This window comes from Aquarana catesbeiana, linkage group LG08 (assembly GCF_042186555.1).
Source record: "Aquarana catesbeiana isolate 2022-GZ linkage group LG08, ASM4218655v1, whole genome shotgun sequence".
Classification (NCBI taxonomy): domain Eukaryota; kingdom Metazoa; phylum Chordata; class Amphibia; order Anura; family Ranidae; genus Aquarana; species Aquarana catesbeiana.
In genome coordinates this window covers 290,847,167-290,868,768 of record NC_133331.1, presented here as the reverse complement: position 1 = coordinate 290,868,768, position 21,602 = coordinate 290,847,167, and the positions used below count along the sequence as shown (strand labels likewise).

Below are 21,602 nucleotides of genomic sequence, written 5' to 3'. Positions count from 1 at the left end.
GCTAAGATTTCAACTGCATGAACACAAAGGGAGGGTATTTACAAAAAGATTTGCAGAACTATACATTCTGCAAACTGTGCGAATAGAGGCCAAAGCAAATATTCTTGAGCTATTTTCTCTACAGGTCATGTGTCATAGAGTGGTTCACGTAAATACCAATTTATGGCCACTAGATGGAGCTGATGATCATGCAATATAAATAATAGTTTCCTATGATCATTGGCTCCATCTAGTGGCCATAATGTGGTATTCTCCCAGACCACTTTTTATTTTTTAATATAATAGAGGCTATAGCCTGATAATATTGGATTCTGCCCTGTTCACACAGAACGAATGTACCAGCAGGAGGGCTAGCTATGCTTTCTCTTTTTGTTTTTGTTTTTTTAGGAGTACACCCTAAATATTTATGTATACAAGCAAAATTAACATTCTTTACTATAAATAAGGTATTTATATAGCGCAAACAATTTATACAACCCTTTACATACTGTACATTCTCATCAATCCCCGCCCTTAGCCCCACGTTCACACTGAATCCGACTTTGAAATTGTGCGACTTCACTTGAAGTTGCACGATTTCAAAATCGCAGGTCAGTGCGACTTCACGCGCGACTTGGCTGACATCTGTGCGACTTCATTCACAGATGTCTATGCAAGTCGCACCTGAAATTGCAAAAAATAGTGCTGGAGTTTTTTTTTCAAATCAGTGCGACACCGTACAGTCAGCGTCGAACCGATTTGAACAGTTTCATTGCTGACTATGGGGTGCGACTAGTCATGTGATTTGGACCAGTCAAATCGCATGACAAGTTGCACCGGTGTGAACGGGGGCTCAAGGAGCTTACACTCTAGGTCCCTATTTCACATGCATAAACACACATACTAGGGCCAATTTAGACAGAAGCCAATTAACCTACCAGCATGTGATTGGAGAGTGTGGGAGGAAACTGGAGTACCTAGAGAAAACCCACACAAGCACAAGGAAAACATGCAAACTCTATGCAGATAGCGTCCTGGCCAGGATTAAAATTTTGAACCCTAGTGCTGCAACGTCACCATTTTCCAAAGAACTGGTCATTGTGGTCTCATCTCTGGTCAGTCAGAAGAAAGCTGGATTATGCACGGGGTAGCATTGTGAGTTGTCATGTAGAAGAGGATGACTCGGCCCTCTATTGTGTGACAGGAGAGCACAGTGACCTACCATATAACAGCCCTATTATCAATACAAAAGCTCTCTGACATTTCTGCCTGCAGGAAAAATAAAAATCATTGACAGCTCATTGTAGTCTGGAAATATTGTCCGAGTTTAACTGTCCAATCCTATGCCCTATGGCCAGGTCCAGAAAAGAGGATTTGCCTATAATATAGGTTTGGCTTTCTCGAGGAAAGAGTTCAATTCTTTCTACGTACTATAGAGGGATATAGCTCAATGGTTTACACCAGCCTTTCTCAACCTTTTCAACATGGAGGAACCCTTGATATAACTTTCTGGTCTCAGGGAACCCCTGCTAAAAAAACTCTTGATACTTTAGTGTGATGGTCAGTGGGGAAAAATGCTCCTTACACTTGCAGTCACTGGAAAGAATTACCCCCTTACAGATAGTTAAAAAGACCAATGGTGTCGGCGGGAACCTATCTGAGAGGCAGAAATTTCTAATTTCTCAAGGAACCCCTAGCAACCTCTGGGGGAACCATAGGGTTCCATAGAACCCTGGTTGAGAAACCCTGATTTACACTCTTAGTTTGTTAACTTTAATGAGAAAGCCTGAAGCCTGGGTGAAGTTGGAGCATCCAGGAGAGTCATGCTGGTTGGGATTGGTCTCTGTTGTTAGAGTAGGTGGTGTCACAAATTCTCATGGCACCAAGTAGTCTGCATGCAGTTGACCAGGGGCAGCAATTGAGGCCACTTATATCTAGTAAGTTAACAGATTTTTAGATTGTACTCTCCTCTAGGGCAGGGACTGATGTGATTGTGCAGTGATCTCTGTAAAGTGCTTTGAAATATCGGAGATCACAGGGCTGGAGATGTAGAGGCGGTCCGCCCCCAAGCTGACATCACATCAGCCCTATACCCATGGGGTCCCAGAACTTCCACTCTAGCCCTGTGAGCACTTCCAGAGGACGTGATTAGCTATCATTGACATGGAACTGGGACACCTATGAAGATTTTATATTTGGCCACATATGTACTGTACTGTGAGTTCTAACATTTTGAATAAACTGCCCACTAGATGGTGCTTTTCTCTTTCTATACACACACAGGAGCAGTGGGGGAAAATCACATGCGATTCGGACAGGAATTGCACCACATTCATGTTCAAATAGATTCTTTGCAGTGTGATTTGCGCCAAATTTCATTTCATTATTGACGCAAATCGCATTGCAAAGTATCGGTTTTGGCGATAAAAAACGGTATTGGTGCAACCCTATTGTAATCATATAAGTTCAAAGACTAAACAAAAAAAAAAAAAAGCATAAATCACTAAGTGGGTAAATATATACTGCCTGCTGATCCCTTTGTGCTTGTGACACAAGTCTCAGTTGCTGTGTGCTGTATGGGTTTGTGCTTAGTGGCTATAGTCAGCACTCACTCTGGTGTCCAGCTCCTCATTCTCATCGGGTGTAGTACACGTGGTGTGGATACTTCCGTTACATTCTTTGGTGTTGATCAGCTGTGGGGAATTTCCATGTGATGATGTCAGGGACAGCTTCTAAATAAGGAAAAATAAAGACACAAAGGAGAGAAATGTTACTGCAAATCCAAACATTATGGAAAGGTATGTTACTGCAGATCCAATCATTATGTGATGTTGGTCTCGTCTATTATGACATTGCAAAGTAAAACCAGTCCAGGATAAAAACACAACACAAAAGAAAAAAATTAAAGAGTACTATAATGGGGGCAGTCTTAAATGAACAGGTTCTCACCTATGGACTGAAGAACAAGGTGAAAAGAAAAGGGTACCTATATGCATCCACCCCCATGCATGTGAGTTACCACACGTGCAATCAAAATCTAGTCCAAGGTATTGCCCGCATCCTCCACCAAGTGATAAAGGGGGAAGGCTCAACTGGTATTGGCAGCAATAAACCAGGAACAATCAGGTTTGTCCTACACTTTTATTCATTAAGGCAGCAGGGACACCCAGAAACAATCAGGTTTGTCCTACACTTTTATTCATTAAGGCAGCAAACAGATAAAGTTTCAGTGCAGGAGGTCTTTGTACAGCAAGTCCATAGCATAAAATGAACAAGACAAATGCTTGTCTGACACTGCAATAAAAAAAAACGGGCCACACACCAATAGGGCTCCATTTAATCCACTGACAGCACATATCGGAAAGGCTACCTATATGGGCCCATCCACACCTATACATGCGAGTTACCATACGTGAAGCCAGAATCTAGTGCAAGGTATTGCCCGTGTAGCACCCTCTACCTAGGTAGGTGCTAAAAGTTAGGATTTTTCGAGGTACAGGCAAATTTAGGCAGGTCTAGCTGGAAGCACAAGAGGTGTCGGACAGCAGGAGATAGTACTGCCGGGCAAGTCTTCAGGAGGGAACCACTGGTTGCAGCCAGGAGGGCTGGGGAATGACATGTGTAGGTTGTTAGGAGGACTGGAGAGGCATGCCAGAGAGGACTGAGAGGAAACAGTCAGAGTTGGGGTTGGAGCCAGTAGTGAGGATTGCATGTCATGGGCAGTGAAGTCAGGCTGCTGGAGGACCGGCAGGGCCTAAAGAGGACTCACTGGGAGCAGTAGTCCAGCAGTAGGACAGCTAGCACTAAAGTGACTTTCTATATTTTTGCTACATTATAGGGGCCTGCGATCCCTGCCTGCAAAAGGCTATTGCTAAGGCCTGGCTGAGCCAGTGTCAGGCCTAACCACCATGTGCTAGATGTTCCTGGAACCACAAGATAGGAAGTGAAGAGTTGTGCTGGAGGAGTCTGGAGACGTGTACAAAGAGTGTACCTACTTGCCCCTAGCAACTTTGCTATTATTTCACTGGGCATCCCATATTTCCCACACCCCATCCAAGTTAAATTCCCTCAATAAAAATAACAAAAACAAAGCAACGGACTGTTCATTGTCTTGGAGTGTCTGGGAAATGAATGCCGGGCCGGGCAGGGTGACAGGTGGGACACATCCCTTAGCAGCCCCTATGGGGGTACCGCTACACCCGCATCCTCCACCAAGTGGTAAAGAGAGCAGGCTCAACTGGTATTGGCAGCATTACACCATGCATGGGACAGGGACACCCAGAAACAATCAAGTTTGTCCTACACTTTTATTCATGAAGGCAAAGTTTCAGTGCAGGGAGGCTTTGTACAGAAAGTCCATAGCATACAATAAAACAGCTGCATGCCTGAGTTCCTCCACTGATTTACGGCAACACCTACCATACGAAGGCTGGTGGGTGCCCCTGATAATGTCCTTCATACTCACCACTCCATTGATGCCATTCTTATTGACTGGCTGCTTTGGTACGATGACCAGGTAAGTGACGATACTCTTTTCTCTCAGGTAGTCACACCTTGTGCCCCCTTCCCCCGGCTCCACTTCAAACTCCCCCTTCAGGCAGTCGAAGGTGCTCTGCGAGATGTGCACGCGGCTGTGGGAATTCAAGATGGAAAAACATCAGCAGGAGCAACCAAATTATTGGATGCACCTAGATATACATAATACATATACTGTATAACAGATGGCAGATCTTCTACTTACCCAGGAATGCCGCCGGCCTCCATCTTATTAGCCAGGGTGACGTCCGTGGACCACACATCGTACTGCCAACGCTTCTGACCCAGGACCCCTCCAATGACGGTACCCGTGTGTACACCAACACGCATGTCTACGTCTGTTTTGGTCTTCTCTCTGACGTATCTGATGGACGAAGAAAGTTTTAAGCTGGCCAAACACTAGTAAAACTTCATTCAATGTTTCATTTTTAAGAACTGTCTGACCTGAGTGTTCTCTGCCACAGTTCAACAACACTTACAGGTCTTGTCCCTCCTCCAGCCCATGAATGGACAGTGAAAGGAGAAGAACAGTAAAGAACTAATCTCTCTGTCACTCTGCTCTCTCCTCGTATCAGTAAGTCTTCCCCTGGAGGTAGGCTGTAGTAATAACTACAGAACTGTATAATTTATAACTTTATAAATTTATATCTGCCTGAAATTCTACTTTACATTTATTTTTCTTACAAGTAAATAAGAAATATCACAATATTAATATTGTGTACTCCAATAAGCGGATGGGGCTTAGGTCTCCTTTCCACATCATCAGGCCTTTGTTCACAGAACTCTAATGAGTCATCAGAGAAATGGCTCCCTTATAGAATGGCTCATTTGGAAGTTTCAATCAAACAGATGGAGCTGAAAAGCAAGCTGCTCTGTTGTCTTTTTTGGCTAACCCAATAATCACTAAACTTTTAAGTACAAGGCCCCCCCCCCCCCCCCACACACACACACACACACACACACACACACACTTTACATCGAGGAGTGTCCAATAGAGTCACCATTTCATCCAGGAGTGACCATCAGACTAATTTTACATCTAGGAGTGCTCATCAGGGTCCCCATTTACATCCAAGAGTGCCCATTGGAGTCCCCCTTACAACCAGGAATGCCCATCAGAGTCCCCCTTACATCCAGGAATGTCCATCAGAGTCCCCCTTACATCCAGGAGTGCCTGTCAGAGCCCCCACCTTACATCCAGGATTGTCCATCAGCATCCTCCCTTACATCCAGGTGTGCCCATCAGCATCCTCCCTTACATGCTGGAGTGCCCATAAGATTCCCCTTACATCCAGGAGTGCCCATCAGAGTCTCCCCTTACATCCAGGTGTGCCCATCAGCATCCTCCCTTACATGCTGGAGTGGCCATCAGAGTCCCCATACATCCAGGTTTGCCCCCTCTTAGATCCAGGAGTGCCCATTAGGGCCCCCCTTTATATTCAGGACTGCCCATCAGAGTCCCCCCTTACATAGAAGTGTGCCAATCAGAGCCCCCTCTTAGATCCAGGTATGCCCATCAGAATCCTTTCTTACATTAGAATCAGAAACCTTCCTTACATCCAGGTGTGCCCAGTAGAGCCCTTCCTTACATCCAGGAGTGCCCATCAGAGTCCCATTTTACATTCAAAAGTGTCCATCAGAGTCCTCCATTACAACCAGGAGTGCCCATCAGAGTCCACCATTAAATCCAGGAGCTCCCATCAGAGTCCTCCCTTACATCCAGGAGTGCCCATCAGAGTCCTCCTTACATCCAGGAGTGCCCATCAGAATGCCCCCTTACATCCAAGAGTGCCCCCTTACATCCAGGAGTGATCATCAGAGGGCTGGCTGGCTGGCATTGGATGTACCAGACTCCAAATTATGATACACAGATCACTGCCAGCCAGGGTATTCACATAGACAGATGCTGCAGGCCAGATAAAATCTTGTTGTGGGCCGGATGTGACCCTCAGGCCATACTGAGCTAACCCATAGTGATCTGGAAGTCCTTTGTCACTTTTGAAATGTTTATTTGCAAAACAATTAACATACATACAGTAGATGGTAAAACATTTTGTGTTGGTTTGTGTAGAGAAAGATTACAACCCCTGCCAGCTTAACATCTGCTGATCCTGTCAGAAATATAGAAAGCTGATAACAGTGCAGAAAAGTCAAAGAGCGTGGAAGATATCAGTTAGTATAGTTCCCAGGTATTTCTGTGGACTACAGAACGCCCCGACCCATGTTATGAAGATGAGGAGAGGAGGCTGTGTTCTGTAGTCCTAACACACTTTCTGTCCAATAGTGACAACACCACTCCTCCATAGATACAGTACATTGGGTAAGCGTTGTCACTGTAGGACAGGAAATGTGTTACTGGCAGGATCACAAAGTGAAAATGAAAGGGGAAAAAAAGGGGGAACGAATGCAAGCATCTCATCTAAACACTGGTAAGCTGCACTTTTGTTTTTAGATTTAAAACGTATAAAATGTTACGGTACTTACGATATGGCATCTACCATGGCCAGACCCATCATGATGGAGCAGTAGGCGTGATCTTCTCTGTAATCAGGGAGGCCACAGATGCAGTAATAACAGTCACCTAGGATCTTAATCCTCAACTGGTGATATTTCTACAAGATAGAACAAGACCTAATATTACTGTTCTAGTAAGTGTGAGAATATCACTGGGTAAGTCTGACTGTGAAAGAGAGAGAATCCAACCACAGATGAGAAATGACCAGATTCACCTGTGGCCCAGGAGATGGGAGGCAGGTCAGGTGAATATTGTCTGCACATTAACCTGACAAATTCCATTAGAAATAGTGGATATGGAAGCTGGAGAAACCTACTTTAAGACCTTCTGGAACAACGAACAGGGAAACTATCCCTCCAAAAGAGGCCCTCAACACATCCAGGCATCCTTGGGGTGCATCGGTCCTGGCACTGGCAAGGCCACACAATATCCTCATTAGGGTGAAAAGCAGAGACCAGTTTGGGTAAAAAGGAGGTCCTTGGCCGTAAAACTAGCTTGTCTTTAATTGAGATCAAATAAGGCTTCCTACCAGGCAATGTTGACAACTCCAGAAACCTTTCTGGCTATAGTAATGGAAAAGCTACCTTATGGGATAGCACTGCCAATGCAAAGGCCTGATTAGGTTGGGATGGAGTTCTTTATACGGTAGTACCTACAATATAAGTCCCACAGTTGAAGGGGACGGGACATCTGGGGGGGGGGGGGGGGGGGGGGGCAGCAATGTGTGAAACTCTTTGTGGGTTATGAATAAGCAAATTGTTAGGAAGAGGAATGCAGAAAAAGGACAGACAAACCACACACCTGACCTCTAACGGTACTAACGGCTAGGTTTTGTCCTACCCCCAATTGACGAAAGGAAAGAATGAACACTTCTCACCATGATGTTAATGTTCAGTGTACATAATGCAGGGGTCAGGGTTGGGTATCATACTCTACATAGTGCAGGAGTCAGTGTTGGGTAATGTACATAGTGCAGGAGTCAGGGTTGGGTAACGTACATAGTGCAGGGGTCAGGGTTGGGTAACGTACATAGTGCAGGGGTCAGGGTTGGGTAACGTACATAGTGCTGGGGTAAGGGTTGGGTAACGTACATAGTGCAGGGGTCAGGGTTGGATAACGTGCAGGGGTCAGGGTTGGATAATGTACATAGTGCAGGGGTCAGGGTTGGATAATGTACATAGTGCAGGGGTCAGGGTTGGATAATGTACATAGTGCAGGGGTCAGGGTTGGGTAACGTACATAGTGCAGGAGTCATAGTTGGGTAACGAACATAGTGCAGGGGTCAGGGTTGGATAACGTGCAGGGGTCAGGGTTGGATAATGTACATAGTGCAGGGGTCAGGGTTGGATAATGTACATAGTGCAGGGGTCAGGGTTGGGTAACGTACATAGTGCAGGAGTCATGGTTGGGTAACGAACATAGTGCAGGGGTCAGGGTTGGATAACGTACATAGTGCAGGGGTCAGGGTTGGGTAACGTACATAGTGCAGGGGTCATGGTTGGGTAAAGTACATAGTGCAGGGGTCAGGGTTGGATAACGTACATAGTGCAGGGGTCAGGGTTGGGTAATGTACATAGTGCAGGAGTCATGGTTGGGTAACGTACATAGTGCAGGGGTCAGGGTTGGGTAACGTACATAGTGCAGGGGTCAGGGTTGGATAACGTACATAGTGCAGGGGTCAGGGTTGGATAACGTACATAGTGCAGGGGTCAGGGTTGGGTAACGTACATAGTGCAGGGGTCATGGTTGGGTAAAGTACATAGTGCAGGGGTCAGGGTTGGGTAACGTACATAGTGCAGGAGTCAGTGTTGGGTAATGTACATAGTGCAGGAGTCAGGGTTGGGTAACGTACATAGTGCAGGGGTCAGGGTTGGGTAACGTACATAGTGCAGGGGTCAGGGTTGGGTAACGTACATAGTGCTGGGGTAAGGGTTGGGTAACGTACATAGTGCAGGGGTAAGGGTTGGGTAACGTACATAGTGCAGGGGTCAGGGTTGGATAACGTGCAGGGGTCAGGGTTGGATAATGTACATAGTGCAGGGGTCAGGGTTGGATAATGTACATAGTGCAGGGGTCAGGGTTGGGTAACGTACATAGTGCAGGAGTCATAGTTGGGTAACGAACATAGTGCAGGGGTCAGGGTTGGATAACGTACATAGTGCAGGGGTCAGGGTTGGGTAACGTACATAGTGCAGGGGTCAGGGTTGGGTAACGTACATAGTGCAGGGGTCAGGGTTGGGTAACGTACATAGTGCAGGGGTCATGGTTGGGTAAAGTACATAGTGCAGGGGTCAGGGTTGGATAACGTACATAGTGCAGGGGTCAGGGTTGGGTAACGTACATAGTGCAGGAGTCATGGTTGGGTAACGTACATAGTGCAGGGGTCAGGGTTGGGTAACGTACATAGTGCAGGGGTCAGGGTTGGATAACGTACATAGTGCAGGGGTCAGGGTTGGATAACGTACATAGTGCAGGGGTCAGGGTTGGGTAACGTACATAGTGCAGGGGTCAGGGTTGGGTAACGTACATAGTGCAGGGGTCAGGGTTGGGTAACGTACATAGTGCAGGGGTCAAGGTTGGATAACGTACATAGTGCAGGGGTCAGGGTTGGGTAACGAACATAGTACAGGGGTCATGGTTGGATAACGTACATAGTGCAGGGGTCAGGGTTGGGTAACGTACATAGTGCAGGGGTCAGGGTTGGATAACGTACATAGTGCAGGGGTCAGGGTTGGGTAACGTACATAGTGCAGAAGTCATTGTTGGGTAACGTACATAGTGCAGGGGTCAGGGTTGGGTAACGTACATAGTGCAGGGGTCAGGGTTGGATAACGTACATAGTGCAGGGGTCAGGGTTGGGTAACGTACATAGTGCAGGAGTCATTGTTGGGTAACGTACATAGTGCAGGAATCAGGGTTGGGTAACGTACATAGTGCAGGGGTCAGGGTTGGGTAACGTACATAGTGTAGGGGTCAGGGTTGGGTAACGAACATAGTGCAGGGGTCAGGGTTGGGTAACATACATAGTGCAGGGGTCAAGGTTGGATAACGTACATAGTGCAGGGGTCAGGGTTGGGTAACGTACATAGTGCAGAAGTCATTGTTGGGTAACGTACATAGTGCAGGAGTCATGGTTGGGTAACGTACATAGTGCAGGAGTCATGGTTGGGTAGCGTACATAGTGCAGGAGTCATTGTTGGGTAACGTACATAGTGCAGGAGTCATGGTTGGGTAGCGTACATAGTGCAGGAGTCATTGTTGGGTAACGTACATAGTGCAGGAGTCATGGTTGGGTAACGTACATAGTGCAGGAGTCATGGTTGGGTAACGTACATAGTGCAGGGGTCAGGGTTGGGTAACGTACATAGTGCAGGGGTCAGGGTTGGGTAACGTACATAGTGCAGGGGTCAGGGTTGGGTAACGTACATAGTGCAGGGGTCAGGGTTGGGTAACGTACATAGTGCAGGGGTCAGGGTTGGGTAACGTACATAGTGCAGGAGTCATTGTTGGGTAACGTACATAGTGCAGGGGTCAGGGTTGGGTAGCGTACATAGTGCAGGAGTCATGGTTGGGTAACGTACATAGTGCAGGAATCAGGGTTGGGTAACGTACATAGTGCAGGGGTCAGGGTTGGGTAACGTACATAGTGCAGGGGTCAGGGTTGGGTAACGTACATAGTGCAGGGGTCAGGGTTGGGTAACGTACATAGTGCAGGGGTCAGGGTTGGGTAACGTACATAGTACAGGGGTCAGGGTTGGGTAACGTACATAGTGCAGGGGTCAGGGTTGGGTAACGTACATAGTGCAGGGGTCAGGGTTGGGTAACGTACATAGTACAGGGGTCAGGGTTGGGTAACGTACATAGTGCAGGGGTCAGGGTTGGGTAACGTACATAGTGCAGGAGTCATTGTTGGGTAACGTACATAGTGCAGGAGTCATTGTTGGGTAACGTACATAGTGCAGGAGTCATGGTTGGGTAACGTACATAGTGCAGGAATCAGGGTTGGGTAACGTACATAGTGCAGGAGTCATTGTTGGGTAACGTACATAGTGCAGGAGTCATGGTTGGGTAACGTACATAGTGCAGGAATCAGGGTTGGGTAACGTACATAGTGCAGGAATCAGGGTTGGGTAACGTACATAGTGCAGGGGTCAGGGTTGGGTAACGTACATAGTGCAGGGGTCAGGGTTGGGTAACGTACATAGTGCAGGGGTCAGGGTTGGATAACGTACATAGTGCAGGGGTCAGGGTTGGGTAACGTACATAGTGCAGGGGTCAGGGTTGGGTAACGTACATAGTGCAGGGGTCAGGGTTGGGTAACGTACATAGTAGTGCAGGAGTCAGAGTTGGGTAACGTACATAGTGCAGGGGTCAGTTGTGTAATGTATAGATTGTAGGGTTAGGAGTGGCTAATGCAGGGGTCTGGTTTGTAAAGTACAGGGTACTTTACACCAGATACATAAGATACCAGCGCTAGCAAACCAGATTTTTTTCCTTTTCCTTGTGCTATGAAGCATTTCCCTTGGCTGCAAAGATTATGTCACTTATTTAGAAGCAAGTAATGCTACAAGGACTGCGTGCTCACTTACCGCTGCAAGCTTGTCGAAGCGGGCAAAAAGCTCATTTAACAGTTTAACCAGCTCCTGGGCGCTGCAGTATGAGGACAGCTGAGTGAAGCCCACGATGTCTGCAAAGAGTATGCTGCGGGGAGACAGAGATAAGCACAGGGGTTACCTCTGGTTGGTGAAAACATAGAAGGCACAGGCATTAAATATGGGTTGCCCAACAGAATCAACATTAACTGATGCTGATGAAGGCTCCAGGGCCTGTTGCATGATATCCTTGCTCCTCCTGTCCCTGGGGGTTTGTAAAGGAAAACCTCATTGGCTCTGTTTGAGCTAACGGCTAAAAGCTGTGGCCCAGTCTTCTGTAGTCTTATATTCTTTTTTTTTCCTTCCTCCTCGGAACATTTCTTATATACATTGATGATGATTTTAGGTCTGTAAGCCGACAATTAATTTGTTTTAATCAAAAATCATACTGTGCGAATATCTGAGCATGTGCTTAGCTGTTGCAAATAATCCCCGTGATTTGTGTCTGCAAAGTTTATTTCCCATTATGGTCAGCTCCACCTAGTGGTCGTCATGTGATATTTTCCTGAAACACCTCACCCGGGAAAATACTGCCTTATGGCCACTAGATGGAGCTGATGACGATAGGAAATGAACATACACACGTTATGAGAATTATTTGCAACAGCTGAGGCATTCGCACAGTGAGTTTTTCTTTTATAAATAAACCCCATAATCTCATTTAGGCATATTAGCAACACCCTCTTTCATTTTATTAGGTTAGGTTGAATCTAGCAGCAGAGCCTGCCACTCTCCTGAAAAGCAATATTTGAGAGGTGGTGAGGAGAAAATATGTCACCTCCTTGGTAAGGGGTCTGATTGGTTGCTATAGGTTACTGCAAACTCTCACATCTCCTGTATATGGACTAGGCCCCACAGCCCGAGTGAGGGATTTGAGTGGTTGCTATTGGGTTACTGCACACCGTCATGTGTCCTGTATACTGTGTAGGATTGACAGCCACAGTTACGAATCTGATTGGTTGCTATGGGTTACTGCACTCCCTCATGTATCCTGACTAGGCCTGATAGCTTGAGTTAGGGATCTGATTGGTTGCTATGAGTTACTGTCTCTTTCACAACTTCCTGTTTACTGATTAGGCTTGACAGCCTGCATGTGGGATCTGATTGGTTGCTATGTGTTACTGCACATTCATATCTCCTGTTTACTGACTAGGCCCCACAGCCTGTGTGAGGGATCTGATTGGTTGCCATGGGTTATTACACACTTGCATGTCTTCTGCATACTGACTAGGCCTTACAGTCTGCATGAGAGATTTGATTGGTTGCTATGGGTTACAGCATGCCCTTATGTCTCCTGTATACTGACTAGGCCTGGCGGCCTCAGTGACAGACCTGATTGGTTGCTATGGTTACCTGTACACTCTCATGTTTCCTGTATAATGACTAAGCCTGATAGCCTGTATGAGGGATCTAATTGGTTGCTATGGGTTACTGCACGTGCTTGTGTATCCTGTATACTAACTAGGCCTGACGGCTTCAGTGAGGGATCTGATTGGTTACTGTGTGACTGTACACCCTCGTGTATCCTGTATACTAACTAAGCCTGACAGCCTGCATGAGTGATCTGATTGGTTGCTATGGGCTACTGCAAGCCCTCGTGTATCCTGTATACTGGCTGGGCCTGATGGCTTCAGTGAGAGATCTGATTTGTTGCTTTGAGCTACTTTCCCCCTTTCGTCTCCTTTTCACCGACTGGGCCCGTCAACAATGGATCTGATTAGTTGCTATGGGTTACCGCACACTCTCATATCTCCTGTATACTAACTAGTAAGGATGAGCTCAGGCGTGTTCGCAAAGAGCACGTGAAGAGCCCGCCAAGAAGTCAGCACTGCACAGCGCTAATCACAGGCAGTGAGACATTCCTCGATCTCTGCAGCCGCGCATCGGGACAATGTCTCACTGCTTGTGAATAGCGCTGTGGCAGTGCCAACTTCCTGGCGGGCACGTGCTGTTTGCAAACACGCCTGAGCTCATCCTTACTAACTAGGCCCAGCAGCCTGAGTGTGGGATCTGATAGGTTGCTATGGGTTACTGCACACTCTCATATCTCCTGTATACTGACTAGGCCCGACAGCCTGAGTGCGGGATCTGATTGGCTGCTATGGTTTACTGCACACTCTCATATCTCCTGTATACTGACTAGGCCCGACAGCCTGAGTGTGGGATCTGACTGGTTGTTATGGGTTACCGCACACTCTGCTATCTTCTGTATACTGACTAGGCCCGAGAGCCTGAGTGTGGGATCTGATTGGTTGCTATGGGTTGCTGCACACTCTCATGTCCCCTGTATACTGACTAGGCCCAGCAGCCTGAGTGTGGGATCTGATTGGCTGCTATGGTTTACTGCACACTCTCACGCCTCCTGTACATGGACTAGGCCCGACAGCCTGAGTGAGGCCTAGCTGCGGTATACCTGACGTTTTCATGGCGGTACATGTACATAGTGTTGAACTGCTGTAGCTCCTTCTGCTTCTGGTCCTTCTTCATGTCGTTGAGCATCTCGTCAGCAATGTGCTTGGGCAGGATGGAGAGGAGGAGTCTCTCCTGGAAAAAATAAACATGACAGCCATGGTTAGAGCGAGACATTCTTCAGTTCTAGGAAATTCTAGCACGTGGCGTAATGGATGAGGACTTCTACGGCCCTCCGGAGCCACCAGACTGTACAAACAGTGCAAGAGAAATCACAATGAGTCACCGCTGTCCTGATACAAGGCCGCCCACCCTTCACCCTTCTGGTCCACAACACACTAATGGCGGATAATTGCAGGACAACATGCGTGTACATTTGGGTGCCATTATCCTTCGATGGCACCCTAAAAACGATAAGATTCTGCCGTGATTGTCATGCAAAAGTATCGCGTGGCAATCGCGGCAAACTGCACCTTTACAAATCGCACAAAGCTTGTCACCCAATAAGGGGCAGAAGCTTCTCTTCGCGAGACAAACGCACATACGGAAGCCTATTCAAGCGAATGGGCTGCCCTATGTGACACTCAGAATCGTGTGAAAAGTGCACTGTTAAAAGCAGGGATGCTCACAATAATTGGGCCAGGGCCTTGAAGGCTTGATTTGCCTCGTGAGACAGTCAAGGCCGATTTGCCACTAAGCCCGGGTTCACACCATAATACGCTGCGCACCGCACAGGAGCGCTGTGCGTCCCTGTTCACCATTTCAGGGACGAATCAGGGCCGATTCTATGCCTGAATTCGGCCCTGAAACGCAGCCAAAGACGCACAGCGTTTTTGTGCAGTGCGCACCGCAGCCGCCCCGGAGATATGTGAACCGGCTCCATAGGGAGCCAGTCACATTCTCCTGCTATGCGAATTAGAGGTGCGGAAACGCACCTCTAATTCGCATAGGTGTGAACCCGGGCTGAAGGATAAGGGCATCCAAACGTGCACATTGTACTGTGATTTCTATGCGATTTGGAATCATGGGCAGAATCACAGCAATTCCAAATCGCAAAGTGTGAAAGGAGCCTTTGGGTCTCAACTAACTCAGGCTCAACAGAAAAGCACATAGAAAACAACTGTTTTCTATGAGCCCTTTTCACACAATAATGATGTGCTGAGCTGCATTGCATAAAAATTCTGCATGGGCTGCAATGCTGCGGTGCATAGCGTTGAATAAAATGCCATATTGTAACATTTCAATAAAGTAAAAAAAAAAAAAAAAATTGTAAACAGAGCAATACCTTGTAGCAATGCATCACATCCCCAGTGCACACACACTATATGGAGCATAATTCATGCAGGCTGGTGTGAGGTTTTTTTTGCCATATATTGTAACATGATGGAAATGTTTTCATGCAGCCTTGAAATGAAATGCCCACTTTAAGGCCGTTTCACTTGGGGCCATCTAGGAGCAGCGCATCCCTTCTGGCATTTTAGGACTCATTCAGACAGGTGTTGGCACCTCTCCTGCATGCTGAGCAGCTGTTTTCTGCTCCTGCATCCACCTTGGACCTCTATGACTTAGCCCTGGTAGGCTGGGCGAAACACGTTGGAGGTGTGGCCATTGAGAAGAACTGCGGCAGAGGCTGCTCTTTACCTTCCTTACACTTGAAGCTGATCGGTGTGCAGTGTTGATTGACCACTGCATCCAACTTGGAGCTGCGTGCAGGCAGCCAATACAAGCGCATGCAGATGCGCGGACACAGGCGCATGTCAAAATTTGACGCGGGTGCTCAGGTTTGAGCGCAGTCAGTATGCGTTCAGACCCATGCACCTGCTCCTGCCTGCATGTCAAATTCTGACATACGGCTATGTCTGTGTAGCTGCTGTGTCCGCTTGTATAGGCTGCCTGTGCGGATACAGAAAACAGTGGTTCAGCACACAGGATGGATGTCAACGCCCATCTCAATGAGCCCTTGGCATGCCCAGGAGAAGCAGGTGCAGCATCCAGCCCCCCCCCCCCCCCCCCTGCAGGCAGCCTGTCATAAGTACATGGCCTCATTCCCACGGGGCGTACTAAAGCATACGCCCATGCGAGGTCTGAGTTTGCCCATGCAGGCAGTCCCGTTGATGTAATTTCAGCGGTTGCTGCCAATCTGACATCCATGTGGATGCAGGTGCATGTCCCCGAACTCACACAGTGTGCATTAGTATGAACAAAGCCTAAGGCAGGCTGCACGGAGCTGATGTACCAATTGGTTACCACAGACCTGCGTTCCAGACCTTGGTCCCTGAATGCACAGGGCCCTAAATGTGGGTACCACTTGGCGTTTGCCCCCAACCATTAAATGCGTCTTCAGAGGCCATGAAGGTGCCCGAGGATGCATTGGGCCATTGGTATTACTGACGCCAGACAAGTTATCTTGTTATGAAAAGTGGTAATGTTGTCACTGCGGGAGTTCAATCGTCAGTGAGCGGACAGCCGCTGGTGTTGGGAAACTTTCACAGCTGATAAGTGGATTTGGTCTATTACTAGGGTGAGCGTTATTCCAATTTGTGATACCGCAAAAGCAGGACGTCATGTCCGCTGCTGTAATGGTAAGGGTTCATTCTAGGGATCGACCAATATTGTTTTTTCAGTGCCGATAAAATACTGATATTTTGGCCACCTCTCAGGCCAATAGCCAATATTGTGTGCCAATATTTTGTACATTGAAAAACATTTTTTTTACACTTTTTATTTATTTTTTTTGTTTTTTTATCACTGTTATTGCTGTCACAAGGAATGTAAACATCCCTTGTGACAGTAATAGGCAGTGACAGGTACTCTTTATGGAGGGATCGAGGGTCTATAAGACCACAAACCCCAAAACATCAAGATCTGCGTTTTTGAATACTTTATATTTTTTTAAACTGACGCCTTTAACCACTTAAGCCCCGGACCATTTGGCTGCCCAAAGACCAAAGCACTTTTTGCGATTCGGCACTGCGTCACTTTAATTGACAATTGCGCGGTCGTGCGACGTTGCACCCAAACAAAACTGACGTCCTTTTTTCCCCACAAATAGAGCTTTCTTTTGGTGGTATTTGATCACCTCTGCGGTTTTCATTTTTTGCGCTATAAACAAAAAAAGAGCGACAATTTTGAAAAAAAAACAATATTTTGTACTTTTTGCTGTAATAAATATCCCCATTTTTGGGGATGAGACCAAAATAAACTTACTTGGTTCAGATGGTGTCAAGCCTGTGTGGTGGTACCAGGTGAGGAGTACAAAGACAAGTGTTTTTTGCCTACAGTCAAGCATGGTGGTGGGAGTGTCATGGTCTGGGGCTGCATGAGTGCTGCCAGCACTGGGGAGCTACAGTTCATTGAGGGAACCATGAATGCCAAAATGTACTGTCACATACTGAAGTCGAGCATGATCCCCTCCCTTCAGAGACTGGGCCGCAGGGCAGTATTCCAACATAACGACCCCAAACACACCTCCATGACGACCACTGCCTTGCTAAAGAAGCTGAGGGTAAAGGTGATGGACTGGCCAAGCATGTCTCCAGACCTAAACCCTATTGAGCATCTGTGGGGCATCCTCAAACGGAAGGTGGAGGAGTGCAAGGTCTCCAACATCCACCAGCTCTGTGATGTCGTCAGGGAGGAGGGGAAGAGAACTCCAGTGGCAACCTGTGAAGCTCTGGTGACCTCCATGCCCAAGAGGGTTAAGGCAGTGCTGGAAAATAATGGTGGCCACACAAAATATTGACACTTTGGGACCAATTTGGACATTTTCACTTTTTCACAATTTTCAGGGGTGTACTCACTTTTGTTGCCAGCGGTTTAGACATTAATGGCTGTGTGTTGAGTTATTTTGAGGGGACAGCAAATTTACACTGTTATACAAGCTGTACACTCACTACTTTACATTGTAGCAATGTGTCATTTCTTCAGTGTTGTCACATGAAAAGATAATAAAATATTTACAAAATGTGAGGGGTGTACTCGCTTATTTTTTATGAATGGCATCAATTCATGTGTCATTATGTATTATTGCAATAGCTGTGATTGGCTATCACATGGTACAGGTGTGCTGTGATTAGCCCTGTCTGTACCATGTGATCACAGGGACCAATCACAGAGATCACAACAGTACACAATGATTGGCTATGACTATAAGCCATTGTGTACATTTGACATGTGATCACTGTGCAGTGCTGCCAACCTACCAGATTGAAATTTACTGACACAACATCCAAAATTTACTGGCACAGCCAAGTTTTTACTGGAATTTTCCAAAAGTAGATATTAACTTAAAAAAAATATATTTCTATCTTATTTTTGATATAGTAAGTAGCTCACGGGGCAAGAAATAAGAATGGGGAGGCACGCACACACATGAAACTGACTCTCACAATGACATTGACAGCAGTGTGCAGCAGCACAGATGATGAGGACACCTCACCGACACGACGCGTCTCCTCCTGAATCACAGTCTCTCTCCACACCAGGTGGTCCCTTCAGTCCAAACAGCACTGACAGCCCCACTCCTGTCCCACAGACCTGCACACGAGGCTCCGGCCGCTCTGCTCAGCTCCCTTGCACCATCACACGACATGCTCAGGCACACCTGTGGTAGACCCGCCCCTGCCGGTGCTGCCCGAACACACTGTAGCAGGCACTTCAATAGTCTCGGCCGGCTCCAGACCAGAATTGTACATGTGCAGTATCAAGCCAACCGTCAGACTTTTTTTACTGGCAACTTCTTCCTGTCACTGGCATTTACTGGCAGTAGAAAAGTGCCTGTTTTTTACTGGCTGCCAGTATAAATACTGATGGTTGGCAACAATGTCACTGTGATTGGTCATAGCCATCACATGGTACCAGGGCCGGCCCGGTATAGCGATCTGTCTTCCGCTGTGTCTGGTGGACACAGCAGGTCACAGATTGTGCCACTGCACGGCCCCTGTTTTGTCACATATGGCGACCCATCACATTTGGCTTCCCGCTGGAGTGCGCATGCGCGACAGCGCCCCATATGCGTTCCAACACTTTTAAAACTTTACGTTTTAAAAGTGTTAAAAGTGACAAAAACACTTTTTATTTTTTTAAACACTTTTAAAAAAGTGTTAAAAGTGACAAAAGTTTTATAAGTGTTGGAACGCATATGGCGGCGTCGCGCATGCCCACTCCAGCGGGCAGCCAAATGTGATGGGTCGCCATATGTGACGAAACACCCCTAGGGGACACACAAGGCACACAACCGGGAGGGTGTCATATAACGTCCACCCAGAAGACAGAGGCTCCGGGGCGGCTGTAATTTTACAATAGACCAGGCAGGAGGTGGTTAAACCCTACACAGCTGGAATGCCAAAAGGCTTTTCTTAAACAAGGTTGGCCCAAGGCCATCTCAAAAAAGATCCAACTGCTCAACAGACAACCATACCAATCAAATAATACTTGGGAAGCTCGTGAGAAACATAGAAGGATGGTGCCAGAAAAAGGCCATCAATGTAGTCTGAGGGCCTACCATGTAGTCTGAGGGCCTACCATGTTGTCTGAGGGCCTACCATGTTGTCTGAGGGCCTACCATGTAGTCTGAGGGCCTACCATGTAGTCTGAGGAAATACCATGTAGTCTGAGGGCCTACCATGTAGTCTGAGGGCCTACCATGTAGTCGGAGGGAATACCATGTAGTCGGAGGGAATACCATGTAGTCGGAGGGAATTCCATGTAGTCGGAGGGAATTCCATGTAGTCTGAGGGCCTACCATGTAGTCTGAGGGCCTACCATGTAGTCGTAGGGAATACCATGTAGTCGGAGGGAATACCATGTAGTCTGAGGGCCTACCATGTAGTCTGAGGGCCTACCATGAAGTCTGAGGGCCTACCATAGGACCTACCATGTAGTCTGAGGGCCTACCATGTAGTCGGAGGGAATACCATGTAGTCGGAGGGCATACCATGTAGTCGGAGGGAATACCATGTAGTCTGAGGGCCTACCATGTAGTCTGAGGGCCTACCATATACTACATAACTATTCCAAAAGGAGTTTGTGCACTAAGAATGTAATGACTATGACTAGCTTCAGAAGACCATGACATGACTAATGTTTTGAGTGAGACTGTAATTGATTTCCTTCAAACCTTCATTGCAAACCCAGATGGCATCATATTCTTGGGCCATTCAAACTCCGTGGTGTGAATTCTGATCCCGGATTCCACCAGAACTACGGCTTTAGAATCTGGCCTGTCAATCAAAAGTAAAACAGCCAATTAGGACTGCGACAAAGAAAAACAATTGTTGGAGAGCAAGTTAAATATACAAAGACACATGGCAAAATAATTGTATATATATAGTCCTGTAATGTTACATTCACACGGGTTACAGAAAAGGTGCCATGTACAATGGGGGAGATTTACTAAAACTGGAGCACTCAGAATGTGGAGCGGCTGTGCATGGTAGCCAATCAGCTTCTAACTTCAGCTCGTTCAATGAAGCTTTGACAATAAAACCTGGAGGCGGATTGGTTTCTATGTAGAGCTGCACCAGATTTTACACTTTCCAGTTGTAGTAAATCTCCCCCATACTGTCAGCGCCTAGCAAACACCCAGTCCAAGAAGGTGTATGGAGACAAATTGGCTTAATACACATTCCTGCTTTTATCGGACATTGCATTATGCCAGATAAAATGTTGAGTTCTACGTTGGGAGCAACAGCATCTTAATTCTACAGGCGATCAAACCAAACTCAGATCGGATGCTTTGGAGGGCATAGGAGAGATATGGGGTCTGAAAGACCCCAGATCTTACCATAAAGAGGACCTGTCAAGGCTCATGCGGTCACAAGGGATGTTGTTCATCCCTTGTGATAGCAATAAAGTTAATCCAAAAAAAATTTAAACCTCCTGTGTAACTCTGAATTGGTAACCTGTCAAGGCTTTTAAAGTGTCTCCTATGAAAATTTTTAGGTAATATAGTTTAGCGCTGTTCCACGGGCATACACAATTTTAAAGCATGGCGTGTTAGGTGTCTCTTTACTCGGCGGAACTTTTTTTTTTTTTTTACCAAACAACTGAGTATTAGACTGCATTTCTATGTACTAAAACTCAGTGTATTTTTTTCCTAAAAAGTTTGATAATTGATAATCCACTATGCAAATATCTTGTGACATAAAAAACTGCAACACCCACCATTTTTAATCTCCAAGGTCTCTGATTATAAAATATATAATATTTGTGGGTTCCAAGAAAAAAAAAAACGAATTGTTCCGTGTATGAGAGAGATGTCAGAATTGGCCCAGAATGGAAGGTGTTTGTTACCCCAACATTTCCTATTCCTGATATGTGCCTGCTGTACCATGTACTTGTATGAGAAAGTCTCCTGTTCTCTTTGTTTTGCTTCCTTTATGTGAAATCCCTGGTGTGTCTGTCAGTCCCTCTGCTTTCCTAATAAAAACTGACCACACTAAGCAGGAGAGCACAGCGTGGTCAGTTCTCTAGCTATGATGGGAACTCAGCCTGCTCTCCTCCAATGATCA

At 46.7% G+C, this 21,602-nt stretch overlaps 1 protein-coding gene across 1 annotated transcript in view; it reads right to left on the bottom strand.

Annotated features, from left to right (window-relative positions):
* LOC141104769 (adenylate cyclase type 3-like) overlaps window positions 1-20,308 on the bottom strand; it is a 64,949-nt gene extending 44,641 nt beyond the window's left edge. The window contains exons 1-7 of the mRNA XM_073594490.1: window positions 20,210-20,308; window positions 14,096-14,226; window positions 11,620-11,731; window positions 7,000-7,127; window positions 4,721-4,879; window positions 4,445-4,610; window positions 2,592-2,711 (exon numbers count right to left, since the gene is read on the bottom strand). Coding sequence (XP_073450591.1) covers window positions 2,592-2,711; window positions 4,445-4,610; window positions 4,721-4,879; window positions 7,000-7,127; window positions 11,620-11,731; window positions 14,096-14,226; window positions 20,210-20,236 — 843 coding nt within the window. The 5' untranslated portion in view covers window positions 20,237-20,308. The remainder of the gene's footprint in view (window positions 1-2,591; window positions 2,712-4,444; window positions 4,611-4,720; window positions 4,880-6,999; window positions 7,128-11,619; window positions 11,732-14,095; window positions 14,227-20,209) is intronic.
* Window positions 20,309-21,602: the final 1,294 nt, after the last annotated feature.